Source organism: Anguilla anguilla, chromosome 12, assembly GCF_013347855.1.
Source record: "Anguilla anguilla isolate fAngAng1 chromosome 12, fAngAng1.pri, whole genome shotgun sequence".
NCBI classification, from domain to species: domain Eukaryota; kingdom Metazoa; phylum Chordata; class Actinopteri; order Anguilliformes; family Anguillidae; genus Anguilla; species Anguilla anguilla.
In genome coordinates, this window is record NC_049212.1 from 12,862,022 (window position 1) to 12,877,545 (window position 15,524).

Below are 15,524 nucleotides of genomic sequence, written 5' to 3' on the forward strand. Positions count from 1 at the left end.
GCGGTTTCAACACGCTCGCGGGTTCAAGGGACCGCGTTTCCCAGAGTGCACTCTTAAACTACCAAAGGCCAGGGGGACGCTCCCTCTCTGGACCACAGAAGAACAAAAACATAGATCTTAAGCTTCACTTAAGTCTTAAGTGAAAAACCTCAACACCAGGTGGGGTTTTCCCCACGTGATCGCTTGGTTCTTCTTGCACTACCAGGCTGACGAGGTTGGTTTTGAATATTTAAACTTAAAGAGAGGAAAGGTGAAATATGCCGTGACAAACTCTGAATCCATTTGCGAGGCCCATCTCTCTTTAGGCAGGGCGTGAAACATTCACAGCACACGTGTGAGATTCTCAGGATTCTGACAGGACGGACGCACGGCAGGGGGCGGTTCCGGGGTCACATGATCACTCTGTCACAAGCCACCGGGTCAGAGTGGAAACCAGGTCAAATTTGAGAATCCAGCCTGTTGCAATCAGACAAGTCTGTTCAGGAGCCGAACGACGCAGTGGCTCCGGGCGGTGAAGGGGGCTGAACGATTATCAAGTATTTGCCAAGCGGAACAGCACTTTGCCAAATTACACTTTGAAAGAGGAGGACGGAAAGGATTAGGAGCTGCAGGCCTTCTAGGCAAAGCTTGTGCCCTCTGTGGGCCCCCCTCACGTTCACACGGATGTGCCACAGATGCAGCAAGCGTGTGACTGAATGGAAACGGTTGCACTCTGCTGGGGAGTACTCTCTAAAAACGGCTGTGTTAATGGAGTAGATGCCATAGCTGCAGTCCATATAAGCACAGCTGCAGTCTGTATGCGTAGCTGCAGTCCATATAAGCATAGCTGTAGTCTGTATGCGTATCTGCAGTCCATATAAGCATAGCTGCAGTCTGCATGTGTATCTGCAGTCCATATAAGCATAGCTGCAGTCTGCATGTGTAGCTGCAGTCCATATAAGCGCAGCAGCAGTCTGCATGCGTAGCTGCAGTCCATATATGCGCAGCAGCAGTCTGTAGACACGGCTGCAGTCCTTATAGGACACCAATGTGCAGATGCCAGGAGAAACCTCCCTGGGGAAAACGGGTTAGTCGTTAGGTTGTCGATGGCGGATTAAGTCTTTCGGCAGTGCTTAGGGAAACACAGGGTGCATTTTGATATACAGATATTGGAACAGAAGCTCTCCTCAATTTACCCGTATTTAAGTAATTTGAGCACATAATGAGGCCTTCCACATCTCTTCAATTGAGGAGACGAACTCAAGGTTCGGTGGCTGAATGTAAAATCAGCATAATGGCCACTCCGGATCAGAGCGTTATTAAATCGGGTGTTCCTAAGGACCGGCGAATTTCAAACACAATGCTTCTTTGAGGCACATTTACCAAAGACGCAGCGGGTAAAAAAAAATTAAGATAATGGAAACGGCTCACGCGCTTAAAAAGTGCCCCGCTGCGAGGGGCTCAGATGAAAACAGCATTAATGATTTAGGCCAGAACCGACGGGGCCGCGCATCGCCTGCATTAAAGCTTCCACAGGAAACCTGCCCCGTGGAAGTCACGCCGCTCACACTGAATGCTAATGCATTACCTGTCCCACCAACGCGCCGTTCGCTTCCCGTCAGTCCAAGCCCCAACTCTGCTAATGCAATAAAAATCTAAGTAACAACATCCGCTTCTCACAATGCGCATCTGGTTAGGAGATTTAAAAAAACGACATCAGAGAAATATCTGTCACAGTGAATTATACCCCGGACAGATAAAACAGCGACGGCTCAAAAGAGCAAGCCTCCACCTGTACCCAGGTGTATAGTATTAGAAAATGATGGTTCTGTAGACCTCCAAATGGAAAAATGACTTCTTTTTTTAAAGGTACTATTAAATACTACTAAAACTTCCTCCTTGTTTGTATGATATTCAAGGACCCCCCTCAGCTCCCTAAATTTTTTGAGGCACTCTAAATGCATCGGAACCCATTTGGCCAAAAAAATGGTACCAATTCAATTAGGCTGTAATGAAGAGAACGCGTATGTGCAGACGTGTGCAATTCAACCTCTCCTAACTGGAAGCCCGTAATACAACCGACTCTGAACAGGGGAAGGATACGGTTTGGTGTGGCGTCTCACGCCTAGCGAAGACAATCGAATGTCTGACACAGGGCAGCGGATTCTCCAGGCTCGGCCGACAGTGACCGCGCGTGGCGGACCGCCGCCCGTTTTCACACGCAGCCAATAAGAGGCGAGCTCTCAGGAGCCCCTCGGGCCCGCGGCTGCGGCGTCTCCGCGTGCGAGAGCTTTCCAGCGCCGCCCTGGGACTAATAAAGCCCCGGCGCAGACGCCTCGGCCCCGCCCTAAAGCCCCCGGCGGTCTGGCCGACTGAGCGGGCGGCGGACAGGGACGGTGCTATCCGCTAGCGACTTCAGCAGTTTCGCTGTTTTAACTGGGCAAAGTACTGCCACCTGACATAGCCTTTTCGCTAAAGGCTAATTTATCATCTATTACCCTAGACAGTATAACAAGCAGTTTTAATCTGGCGAGAACATGGCAGACCCTCCTCAATCCCCGATCGGGGTGCTGTGGGGCACCTGCTGCTCCCCTTTTTACCAGATCCAGCAATTCTCAGTGGGGGAGGAGCACAGCTCCCCCACCAGGGGGCTGTAAGTTAGTCCTTGTTTGGATGTTTTTCTTTCCCCCCGTCCCAGAGCTCTCCAGTCATAAGCAGCTTTGATTAAGAGCTAGACAAGGAGACGTGAGGTACAGTGAGGCCCAGAAGAGTCACATAGCTGGAAATTGACATGCATGATGCAACATCGCCAAAACGCTCAATTCAGCACTCGTCTCAGGTCCTCCTGAAACATCGTCCCAGTGCAAGGCTGGCTTGACACGTACGGAGTTTCTTTATGCAGGTTACCCATTTACACAGCTGGATATCTATGGTTCAGATTAAGCTTTGAGGACACCTGAGCAGAGCCTTGGGGGTAGGTATCAAATTTCCAAGAGCCGAGAATTTGCGGTGCGCGTGGAATTTTTCAAATGTGCGCTTCGAATCGGTTTATCGAATACTGAAAATGCATTTTCAGTGGCATTCACGACAAGTGAAATCCAAAGAATTTCCAGGACTTCCAGGACCCGCTGCGTTTACATTTGCTGGTTGCGCAATACGTGTGCGTTAACACACCTGTGACAGGCCACACCCCCACGATGAGGGGAAAACAACCCGCTGAGCTCCATATAGTTCGTAGTAGCAGTCAGAGGATTATCAAGAGTAAAAAATGCTGAAATGCTGTTGTATGGTAGGCTGTTTCTTTTCATACACAATGTCAAGAACCAAGATTCGATAAGCATAATCGGAATGGTAACAGGAATCGATAAAAACTAAACAATATCCAACCCTAGCAGAGCCTGGCCTGAGAAGTGAAGTTTCACCCTTTAGGTCAGACACTCTGGCCATAATACTATCCCGTTAGCTAAATACACACCACCGCTTGCATCCCAAAATTACACGTGACCTCACCCAAAATCACACACACTCATCCCTTAAAAGAACAAAAAAAGAATCGAAGTGAAAGTTCTTGAGCCAACTCAACAAGTTTCTCATTTTAAAAATGCCCTTGCACAGCAGTGAGTAGGAGGAAAATACGACCACTACGATGCAAGGAGCTATCACGGGTGCAGGCTGGATCCAGAAGAGGGCTGACGTCCAGCTAAGGAAGTCACCCTCCAAATAAAAAAAAGTTACGAGAAACCAGCCAAGAGCTAATATAACTATATCCCACACACTTGAACTATAAAACTGAGCATAACCACTGTTACAGTGTGTTCCGAAGCCTCTGGGAGGGAGAGGGAGAGGGAGAGGGAGAGAGAGAGAGAGAGAATGGAGGCACTTCACTGAGGGGTGGGGGGGGCAACTTCCAGTGAATCACGCTCCACCTCCCATCCTGCTCCATGTAACAAGGACACAGTTTCCTCCTCAGATGATTCCTTCTCTGGAGCAGCCCGTTTCCGGGCGTGTGGTTTTAGGATAGGGCCGCGTGTCAAGCCTCTCGGGGAGAGGTCAGCGATGGGACCGGACGGCGCAGCGGAGCGGGAAACGCGCTGAGGGAAGCCGCCGTGTCTGGCGCTACCTTTACGTGAGCCAGCCTGCCCCCTTCACCCTTACAGTCTTCAGCCTGCCCCCTTCACCCTTAGTCTTCAGCCTGCCCCCTTCACCCTTACAGTCTTCAGCCTGCCCCCTTCACCCTTACAGTCTTCAGCCTGCCCCCTTCACCCTTACAGTCTTCAGCCTGCCCCCTTCACCCTTACAGTCTTCAGCCTGCCCCCTTCACCCTTCTGCCCTCTCTCCCTCGGGGAGAAGAACTGAACTCACGCACATGTAGAAAGAAATGTTTCATGGTAAAACACACAACCAGCCAGACATACAATTACTTACACCACCGGAGGCTACAGTCTTCAGCCTGACCCTCGTTAAAATTCAAATGGAAGAAATCCAGGCACTAGTTTTTTTTTTAACTAGACACAAGTTGGATGAAAAAGACATTCTCTCTTCAAACAGTCTAATTTAGGCTACATGTGTTCTTCGCTTTCGTCCATAGCACATTATAGCGAAGTACAGGAATCTGCATCTGGACTCCATTCAAATCCCTCCAACAGGGACATAGCACATTTATAGCCAGATAATGATCTTAATCAAATCCACATACTGTAAAAAAAAAAAAAAAAAAAAAAAATGGGGCCACCTGCCCTCCAGAAGATCAAGACCCGCGCTATTAAGAAAGGAAGGTCCCCCAAGTCCCTGCTGTCGGAATCGTTCCTCCAGTTTCAACTTGCTGTCCTCTCAAGCGAAGGGTTAATGTTCTCTCCTGACCCGTTCCAGTTGACCTTTTCGCGGCGGGGGCCGTTTCTCCTCGGAGATGGCGGTGACGCACATCATTAGCTCGTCTGCAGGCCCCGGCCGGCTCAATAAGGTCAGAAAGCGCGGATGGCAGAGACGGCGTCTTTGTTTCCCGCCGCCGCTATAAATGGCTCTAAATTGGGCTGGGGGTCAGGTAAAGCGCCGCTCTCCAAGTGTCATGGAAGTAATTAGCCCCGCAGAACACACTGCAAACAAAGCAAATGATCTGAACGTCTGTAATGGCCCCTCTCCCGCTCCCTGTTCTACTCCTGTGAATATCAGGGAGATCGTTAGCCGACGCGAGAGAGCTAATGCGCAATTAAAGCAACAACATCTACCCCCGTGTGTCCGTGCCACTCTCAGGGAAAGGGGGAGGGATATCGGCAAGGTCTGAACGGACCCTGAGGAATCTCCCATTTCTTCCATGTCCATGTTTGCAGAAACAAATGCTTTTCACGGTGACTAAGAGTAACTCAGCTCACCCATCACATTCGCCCCGACCCCTGCAGACACGTATCGATGCATACGCCCCCTTTCGGCTGCAGTGATTTCATTTTCATGTTTTTAACCAAAGGTTTACTTTTTATTTTGAGCATATACCTCCCAAACTTCCAAGAAGTCTGTCCATGGGACTGCATTCACGTTTCATTAAAAAACACAGGCTACACATGGAGGACAATCAAACTATAATCCCACGACCTGTGATTGCAGGAACTATTTGAGTTTTTCCTTTATTGTATTTGCACAACACAAAGAACGAGTACCATTTTCAATTGCATAACAAAGAGGACTAAGCATGCTGATTTTTTTATTACAAAGTGAAAACGCACTAGCCTATTAGCCAGGGACCATTTCCACATTATCAATTTGAGAACTTTGGCTGAAAAGTGAAGTTTGTGTTCGTTGAGCCAGGAGCCAGACAGAGGACACAGTCATGAATGAAGCTTTCCACGGCTTTGGCACTGAATAAAGTGAACAAAGAGGAAACAAGTCCATCCTGAACACATCTGTTATTGTAATTACTTTAACGGCAGACAAGGTTAATGGCGGAAGACAGACAAGGTTTAAAGCAGGGCAGGAAATCAAAGCCCTGCGTGGGCAAACGGTCTGGAACACACCCGGAAAATCGCCGAGCTTGAAGGAAGGACCTGAACCCTCCACTAAGAAGAGAGAGAATGAGCACCTCCCGGACTCCCTCGTCGCTGCCTCTGGGGTAACTGCAGTGGATCCCAGGCTTCCCCGGCCTTGCCCAAACAAAGGTAGGGTAGTCTGCTCTTCCAAATGCCGTGCCGACCGGCGTGGATGAGCCCTGGCCAAGGCTGGGAGCGAGGCCCAAGTCTCCAGTCTGTTCGGCCCCCCCGTGCCACACAGCCGGGGACAGGTGGCCGCAAAGCAAAGCGAAAGGAAGGCGCTCCTCGCGTCCCTCCCCCCTCCCCCTCAGGTGGACCTACGCCTTGAGAACCGATTTCAGGCGCTAGGGACCAGGCGATGATGGCAAAATCCATACCTCGGCAGCGTCCTGCCGTCTCCCCGCCCGGGCCCTCTGCGGGCGTTTTACCGCCACTGTGCCGGCTTTGCCACCCCGGACTCCGCTGCTGGCTCCGGTCGAGCGAGCGGGTCGCAGAGCGCCTGCCCCTTTCCAGCACTCAGACTCGCCGTCGACTCCGCTCACTGGCAGCTCCGTAATTACAAATGTCAGGGCAACGCAAGCAAAAAATCTATCATTTCCCAGGTGCTCAAATCCTCGACATGGCTGAAAAAATCCACGCTTTTATTTAAAAATCACCCAGACCTTATAAGACCAGTCGTTCAGGTCGGGACTAACGATATCCCTCGATGGGAATCATCAAAGATTCTGAAAAGGGACTTTATCCACTTACTGGATACCCAGACATTGTCCTAAATAAAGCACGTCCTCATCTCCAGCCAAATTCCCACGTTAGGTGGAGTGGGTCCACGTTTCAGCAAATTACTGAGCCAGCACACCTGGCGCTCCTCCACCTGCTGTGCATACGACGGGAGCTTTCTAGATTATTTTCATCTTTTTTTGGTACCGAGAAAACTCTCAAAAGATGGTCTTCACCCAAATTCGCTGGGTGCACGAATGTGGTCTGTGAACTTGCGTCACTGTGTCTGCCACTCGCAACCGGTCGTGTCCTTCAACAAACGATGCTCACTAGGTCCAAATGCTGCGGTCTTTGGTTCCACTACAAAAAACGGCCGTTCTACTGGGTTCTGGACCAAATTATACCGGTTTTACTTCTAATACGAAACCTTGTGTTAGTTTTAATAATCAAATTGTTGCCCCCGTAGCAAACTCTATTCATGCTGCTAAATCAGTTTCTGTTAACCCTTCAGAAAACTGTGCACTGCTAAGCCCCCTCTCCTCTGGACGAAAATGAAAAGGAGCAGCTGAGTACTTCAGTTTTAATTAAAAAGAGAAATTCAAAACAGAGACCAATTAAGAGATGTCATGCAAATAATTTTTTTAACTGTGCCCCCGCAAATGATTAGGCTATGTCTAGCACAGATTCTCTACACAGAAAAGCAAACTCACAAATGAAGCTCAATGTGGCATTGTGGAATGTGAGGTCACTAACAGATTTCACAGTAAACAACCTGTGTTGCTGTGATAGCAGTTCGGATTGTTTGTTCTTAACAGAAACCTGGTTAGGACTTGAGGGACTGGCTGTGCTTAATGAGGCAGTCCCAGCTAATTCCAGATCCTCCTCCTCCTCAATTAGAAATGGCACGAGAGGGGCAGGCACAGCCAGCAGCCTCTCTTCCTCTTTAGGTCACAGACAGCTGTCCCTTGGTCATTTTTCATCCTTTGAACATCATGCAGTGCTTTTAAAATGTGAACCTTATATACTGGCTGTCACAGTCTACGGGCCCCCTATACAAAATGCCATACTTCTGGATGAATTTTCTTCTGAGCCACTGTGAATCATTCATACAGATTACAACAGGATTACCATTGTGGGTGACTTTAACTGGCATTCAGACAATACCACTGATGCTAGAGTTTTGGTCTTTAGTAACCTGTTGATGGATTTCACACCAGCACTTAAATGAGCTCACTCAGAAGCATGGGGACACATTCTTGATCTTATTACAACACGGGGACTCTCCACTGTCTTTTCATCCGTCTTTGATGTTACTATTTCTGATCATTTTTGAGTATTTTTTTACTGTTTTAATAATGAAGTTAATCATAAAGAAGGTACCATGAAGGAACTCTACCTTGACTCTGAAGGTGCCGACAATTTTATTGCCAGTTTTAGAAATAGCCCCTCCCCTTGCCTGCACTCCTCCTGTAATGACCTGGTTGACTGCTATTGCAAAAGATTAAGAGCAAGCATTGACCTTCTGGCCCCTCTTAAAATGAAAAAAGTTACAGATAATTTCATGTCCCCCTGGAAAAATGAGAAGACGGCCATTCTTAAAACAAAGTGTCAAAGAGCAGAACGTAAATGGCGGAAAATAAAACTATATTAATTTTCATATTTTAAACGAGAATCTCTCAAATGAGAATCAATGCACCAAAACTGCCCGGGAAAGCTTTAAAAAAAAATCTTATTTCCAAAAACAATGACAAGCGCCACTTTTTATTTTCATAAGTTGATAAAATAATAAATCCTTCTCTTAAAACACGAAAAAAAACATCCGCTGTCAAATGTGATGAATGTGCAGGTTTTTCCAGTGACAATATAGCTGACATAAGATTGGATATTTCCACCAAACAAAACTGTGTTTATGCTAAAATTGACCCTGTATCGCTTCCCATAAACTTTATTTTAATTTATTTTTTTTTAACCTCATTGATGATAACCTTTAAAAACAAAGTAGCAAAGTAGTCTCACATCGTCTACCAGTGCCCTTGACCCCATCCCCTCCAGCTTTTTAAAGAAAGTCTATACCTGCTTTTCAGGAGAATTGCTAAATATGATCAATAACTCCCTGCAGGCTAACATTTTTCCATCCACTTTCAAGACCGCCATAGTTAAGCCCCTTCTTAAAAAGAGCACTCTTGATCCTTCCATTCTTGATAACTTCAGGCCAATCTCAAATTTGATGTTCTTAAGTTAAGTCCTTGAAAAGCTGGCCTTCCTGTAGCCTAGTTGCCAGATTACTTAAATACAAATACTATTTTTGAAAAATTTCAATCTGGCTTCTGTGCAAAGTACAGCACTGAGTTAGCTCTAATTAAAGTTGGTAATGATATTAGAGTACACTAAGATAATAGAAATCTCTCCGTTCTGGTATTTCTTGACCTGAGTGTTGCATTTGACACAGCGGACCATGAAATCCATATCTCCGGGCTAGAAAAATGGGTTGGGCTTTCAGGCACAGTTTTCTGTTGGGTCTTAAATATAATGTCTCTCTTGATGATTTTTCCTCAAAGAGGGTCAGCATTACATGTGGTGTGCCACATGATTTTTGTCCTATTGACACTCTTTCAAGCTGTAGTGCAGACACAAATATGTGGATGACTTTATGAATTTTCTAAAACTAAAACAAAATAAACCAGCTGTCATGGTAATTAGTGATAAGATCAAGAGAGAAAAAATTGTATCTCGCCTTAAAACTAGAGATTTAAATATCACTACTCAGGTGAAAGATTTGGGCGTCTTATTCGACAGCAACCTGGATTTTAATGAACATATCAGAAATGTAACCAAGACTACTTTTTACCAGCTAAGAAATATTGAAAAAGACCCTTCCTTTCCAAAGAAGATTCCAAAAACCTGATGCCTGAATTTGTAACAAGTCTCCTTGATTATTGCAGTGCTTTATTCTCTGGCATTCCACGCACAGCAATTCATAAACTGCAGCTAGTTCAAAATGCTGCTGCCAGGGTACTAACTTAGAACCAGTAAATGTGCACATATCACCCTTACTTTAAAATCATTACACTGGCTGCCGGTTGATTTTAGAACTGATTTTAAAGTGCTTTACTGGTTATTAAAGCTATCGGTGGATTTGCCCCTGATTATTTAATTAATCTCATAGAAAACTATGTCAGAGCTCTCAGATCTTCAGATTCCCTCCTACTGTCCATCCCACGATCAAGAACTAAAACTTAAGTGTAGGCTGCTTTTAGCTCATATGCCTCCAGGCTGTGGAAAAAGCTCCCTTCGGATCTGAGGGCATCTGAATCTGGGGATATTTTTAAGAGAAATCTGAAGACCTACCTTTATCAATGTGCTTTTCATTAGGAATTTTTTTTTAATTTTTTAACTTATTTTAGCTTATTCATTATTTTATCTTTTTAATTTTCTTTTTTTTTATTTCACGCCAGAGTATTTCTTTATTAGGTAATATATTTTCCTGTTATTTTATATATATTCTACTGTTTTATTTTTGTCCTCTTGTCTGTTTTTACTTCTGTCACTTCCCGTAAAGCACATTGAATGGCACTGAAGTGTTTGAAATGTGTCATATAAACAAAGTTCATTATTATAAAGTTTATTATAAGGTTTAAACCAACTTAAATAGCTCATTTTTAAGAGGCGATAGCTGACTGGAGAGCAAAGTGAAAAGAACCAGCAGTTCTGCAAAGCACAGTATATATCCGAGTTCAGGCATCCACAAAAGCTCTTCGGAATTATTTTTTTGGCACCCGTTGTCGGAAGCAAAACGCAATGTAAACACACGCGGTCTTCCAGGTTCACTACTTAGGAATCACACTTAATCATGTGATGGGCACAGGGCTGGTTCCTTGATCATGTGATGGGCACAGGGCTGGTTCCTTGATCATGTGATGGACACAGGGCTGGTTCCTTACCTGTCTTGTGACTGCTCCTCGTACATCCTTTCCTTGCCCTCTTTGAAAAGGCGGATCGCCCGTTTGGACTTCTTCATCAGGCTGTCGATGTACACTTTGAAGTATTCGTTTTCGCTGAGCTGCGCCAGCTTCTGGCTCTCCTCGTACTTGCAGAGCACAAGCCGCAAGTGCTGATAGGTGTCGGGTAAAATATCCAGGATGTACGGCGGGCTGTTCTTCAGGTGCAACCGGGGATTCTGACACAGCCTCACCTGCAAAGAGATTGCATAATAAAGACTTGTCCGTCACTCAAAAACACAGTAAGATGAGCGGTGACCAGCAGAAGCCTAGAAGCGTGACTGACAACTGAGAGCACGGTTCACATCCATCCAACAATGATAAACACAAGGTTTCAATAAAGTTTACATCAGGGCACTGCCCAATGTTTTTTTTCTTGATGCGTGAATGAACTTGCATATCTTTTACAGAGTTTGCGAAAGCAAATAACTGAATTACTCTGCTTGGCTGGCTTACAAACGTATGCATCACTGTTATTAAACGGTTCGGTCATTATAGAAAAAAGAAACCCTTATTTTCATAAGCCCAATTGCCCATTAGGTTTGGCTGAGCAGTCCGACTCCTTTTCCCCTCTAATTACAGCCTGCCTCCAGACAGAGATCCCACAGAGGCAGCTGCTAATCAGAGGTGTCTGAAAGCAACAGAGCACTGACATTCAATAGGTTTAATTATCATTATTATTTATAAATGAAAGACACCCCCACGCTCAGTGCGGCGACTGATGAGTTCCAGCAGAGTTTGAACAAAACTGAAAAATAATGTATCCTTTTAAAACCAAAAGCTGACCCATTTGACTTATTTAGCCATACAGTAGGTGCAATATGATTAAAATAGTCTCTTTGGCCAGAGGTAACAGATGGTGAATGGCTCTTTGTTACAAATTGAAACTAATAGATCTCAATACCATATACCGAGAAAACTTTTGGCTTCTTATTATGTATTTATGTAAATCGGAGGAAGTTGGCAGATGAAAGGTTCTGATTATGACTAAAGGTCACGTCAAATTTTGTTGTGGATGGCAGTTGCAACCTGCTTCGCCCTGGAGATTGTGCGCAAGCTGGGTACCGCACATTCGTAACACTTAGTTAAAAAACATTCCGCATATTTCAAGTTCAAAGAGAAGTTACGTGTTACATCACAACTCCATAAACTAATTACATTTTTAAAGGACGACCGCTGGCTGGCGCCATGAATGCCCAAGGTCTGCCACACAGGAGACGCACTGGGCAGGAGGCAATCCATCATGCGTGGGACTGCCTCAAGACCCCATGCCCACAGAGCTGCAAAACTATGAGGGTAGTAAATTTAGCTGGTTTACCGACTGTTATGGTAAGAGTTTACTTGTTCAAAAATGCTGAAGGCTGAAATTTTTAGTGGGGTAACTTAATCGTAGAATGGCTAAAGTGACAGTGCTAACATAGATACATATATTTTATGTCCACATTATTAGACATTTAGTTTACCGTTAACTCTAAAAGCAAAAACGATCACTTACCACTTTATCCATGAGCTTCCACGTTTTTTCCACTGTTCTGCGGTCAGCGACAGCTTGTTTCGGCGGTCCGACAGCATCCTGGATCGCATCAATGATGCCTAAAATCCGGCCTTTCCTCGGGTTAGGTGCGCGACCTCCCGGGTTTCTTTCTCTGAGAGCTGTTGCCATTTGCTATTTCAGTTTAACCAAAAAAATGAAATAACATTAGCAAGCAAGACAAACTGACAGTGAATGTCACAAAAGCAAAATATACAACGCTAGCTACCGACATAAAAGTATGACTACCGATGGAAGTTAGCCAGCTGCTATCCATCTTGCTAATTTAGCTTATCAAACATCAGTCAGCCAGCTAATGTTAGCCAGCGTGATAGCTACCAGAGTAGCTTAGTACTGCACTGCGGTTTCAGAAGCCAACCAAAATAGTTTTAGCTATATGGCTAGTGTCTAGTATGATACATTATTCTGATGCTGCTAGTTATCAACATCTGGAAGTAGTTAGCAAGCCATGTAGCTAGCCAAGTTTACAAATGCTGTCTGGCTCCCTTAACTTGTAAGACCTAGAGGGAACCAGACGTTATTAAACTAACGCCACAGGCTAGAATAGAAAGCTAACTTTGCTGACTATCTCACTCAACCAGCTGTTATTGTATAGTCGATACCGAGTTACTATTGAGCACACATGTACATAGCGAACACAAGCTAACGTTAGCATTATGTCATGTAGTTACAACAGAGTAGCTATTGCTGCTACAAAGTGTGTTACAGTAGGAGGACTAGCAAGTTGGGGGAAAGCTAGGTAGAAAGTCATTTCAATATTTAAAATCATCTAGCACCAACTAGTAAGCTAGCTAACTTCACAGCTAAAACAAGTGATTCTTCGTTAGCATAAGTTCAGTTGCCAGCTAGCTGCTAATCATGCAGAATGCTTATTTTAAGCCGACTAAAGCTAGTTATTTTTCTCGTGCTATAAACCCTTTTCACTGAAAGTCCTGTTTGATTATAGCTTGACTTATCCAAACTTACTGCGGCAGAAACAAAGCAGCAGTCCACGCAGCAGATAATGTCAAGAGGCGTCCCTCCGCTTGGAACTAGGTGTTCCCCACTACCAAAACCAAAAAAAATCTACAAAACAAACACTGAGAAGTCTTACAGATTCATGCCCTCCCTCCAAAACACACTTCCTTAGCTTTTACAAAAGCAGTTTTCCTCTTTAAATGTCATTTTCCCAGTCGTGTATTTGACTGTTGACGGCTGCGCAGCCACAGATCAGAACGGAGGGGCAGTTAAATCCTTTTGGCAACCGAAACTGGAGTCAACAGCAAGCGCCCTAACATTCAACACTCTTTGCTGGTGAGTTTCCTTTCGATTCGCCGACGTGCTCATTCGTATTTCATTGCTTAAACACCAAAGCAACCAACTCCTTCAGCCTATTAAATGTCAGTGCGCGTTATAGACGAAGAGAAAAACTTCACGGAGTGAAGGAAAAACTGGGCGGAGCAGAGGGCGGTGATGTCGAAGAAATCAACCCGGGGTAACCTTGATTAGGCATAGGAACCTCCTTTCAGTAACCAATCAAAAGAGAAACTGGGCAGGGGCTTGAGACAATTATGATAGCACCGATCAAGGCAAATATAAATTATAGGTATAAAATTTGTTATAAAATAATTTTCCACAAATAAATTCAGAGGTTTCCAGAAACATTCCCGGCAAATCAATGAATGCATGTCCAAACAGTTATTTTAGGATGAACCCAAAGTAGTTTTGCCATGAAGCATAAGTCCACATATTAAGTTGCAAGTTAGAGGTCATTGTTTTCAGCTATAAAAATCTGCCCTAATTTTTATGTTAAGGTACAGTACATTTTATGTCTTGGGTACAGTACATTATAAATTGCAGTCCTACTATTGACTAGTTTAATAAAATTGGCAGCCTATCATTGGCTCTCAGGGTCTGTGATTTTGTACATGAGTGAAGATAAGTTGATATTTCATTCATTTTTTTTTTTTTTTGGATACAGTTCACCTGACCTCCCTAAAAAGGATTAAATTAGACTGTTGATACCTGTATGTTTCCGTCAGATAGCACAAATGACAGATTGTTTCAACTGGTTCCAGGAGAAATACTTCAAAATAAACATTACGCCTTCTTTCCTCTCATTGTTGTTACAAGTTTGAGCAGCACACCTCACAGATCTGCAGATGAAAATCTGAAGATAAAACATTCTCGGCAGTTGCAAGGTCATGTAATATTTGATCTGTCGATCCATCCATTATCTATACCCGCTTATTCCTGGTCAGGGTCGCGGGGGGTGCACTGGGCGAGAGGCAGGAATACACACTGGGCAGGTTCGCAATCTATCGCTGGGCGCACATACCATTCACTCACACATTCACACCTATGGGCAATTAGAGTTTCCAATTAGCCTACCTGCATGTCTTTGGACTATGGGAGGAAACCGGAGTACCCAGAGGAAACCCACACAGACATGGGGAGAACATGCAAACTCCACACAGAAAGGCCAAGGTCGGGATGCAAACCCAAGACCTTCTTGCTATGAGACGACCTTCTTGCTACCCACTGCACTACTGCACCGATCTGTCTAATTATGGCAAACTGGCAGGTGACATGACACACATTATCCAGATGCTGGTTGAGCTGTTCTTAATAATCAACAGGATGAGAGAGGCAGTGATTATTTTTGGCACATATTTTTTGTATATTGGTGCTTTGGAGAAAAAAAGTGTAATCTTCTCTTTTCTACAAATTAACATATCTCTGTCACAGTTGCTTCCTCTGTACACCATGAACATCACAGTGAAGTTGAACAAGTTTTAAAAAGACATAAAAAGATAAGACAAAGATATAGAGGCTGTGATTCGCGCATGGCTATAACCTACAGAAGTAACCCTGGACCTAGCTCAGTAGCTGTGGCCATGATGAAGTCCTGCTGTGAGAGCATCGGTGAAGTGGTTTCCTGCAGGCCAGATAGGACATCGGACATGCTGCTCCCATCTGCGCTGGTCTCTGGAGTGCTTTCCAGCATATCTGCCTACAATGTAACAAGTATTCACTAACCGAGAGGTGAGACGTTCTGTACGGTAGCGTACTGTATATGCAGGTTTTCGTTTCCGCTAATTAGGCTAAACAAGCTAATGGGCTGTGTACCCCAACACTGGTTCACTCGGAGATTAGATCACAGTTAAATGTTTCACGTTGGGACACAAGGTCTTTGGCTGTTATGTGTGCACTTATCAAAGAAATGTACTAAAATGTCAGATGGTGTAAATGTCAGGGCTGGTTTAGTAATTAAGGCCAGAA

The 15,524-nt window shown here is 44.8% G+C and overlaps 1 protein-coding gene across 1 annotated transcript in view; it reads right to left on the reverse strand.

Annotated features, from left to right (window-relative positions):
* LOC118209933 (E3 ubiquitin-protein ligase CBL-B-like) overlaps nt 1-13,656 on the reverse strand; it is a 64,826-nt gene extending 51,170 nt beyond the window's left edge. Inside the window, exons 1-3 of the mRNA XM_035385663.1 lie at nt 13,230-13,656; nt 12,207-12,377; nt 10,655-10,905 (exon numbers count right to left, since the gene is read on the reverse strand). Of these exons, the coding sequence (XP_035241554.1) occupies nt 10,655-10,905; nt 12,207-12,374 (419 nt within the window). The 5' untranslated portion in view covers nt 12,375-12,377; nt 13,230-13,656. The remainder of the gene's footprint in view (nt 1-10,654; nt 10,906-12,206; nt 12,378-13,229) is intronic.
* Nucleotides 13,657-15,524: the final 1,868 nt, after the last annotated feature.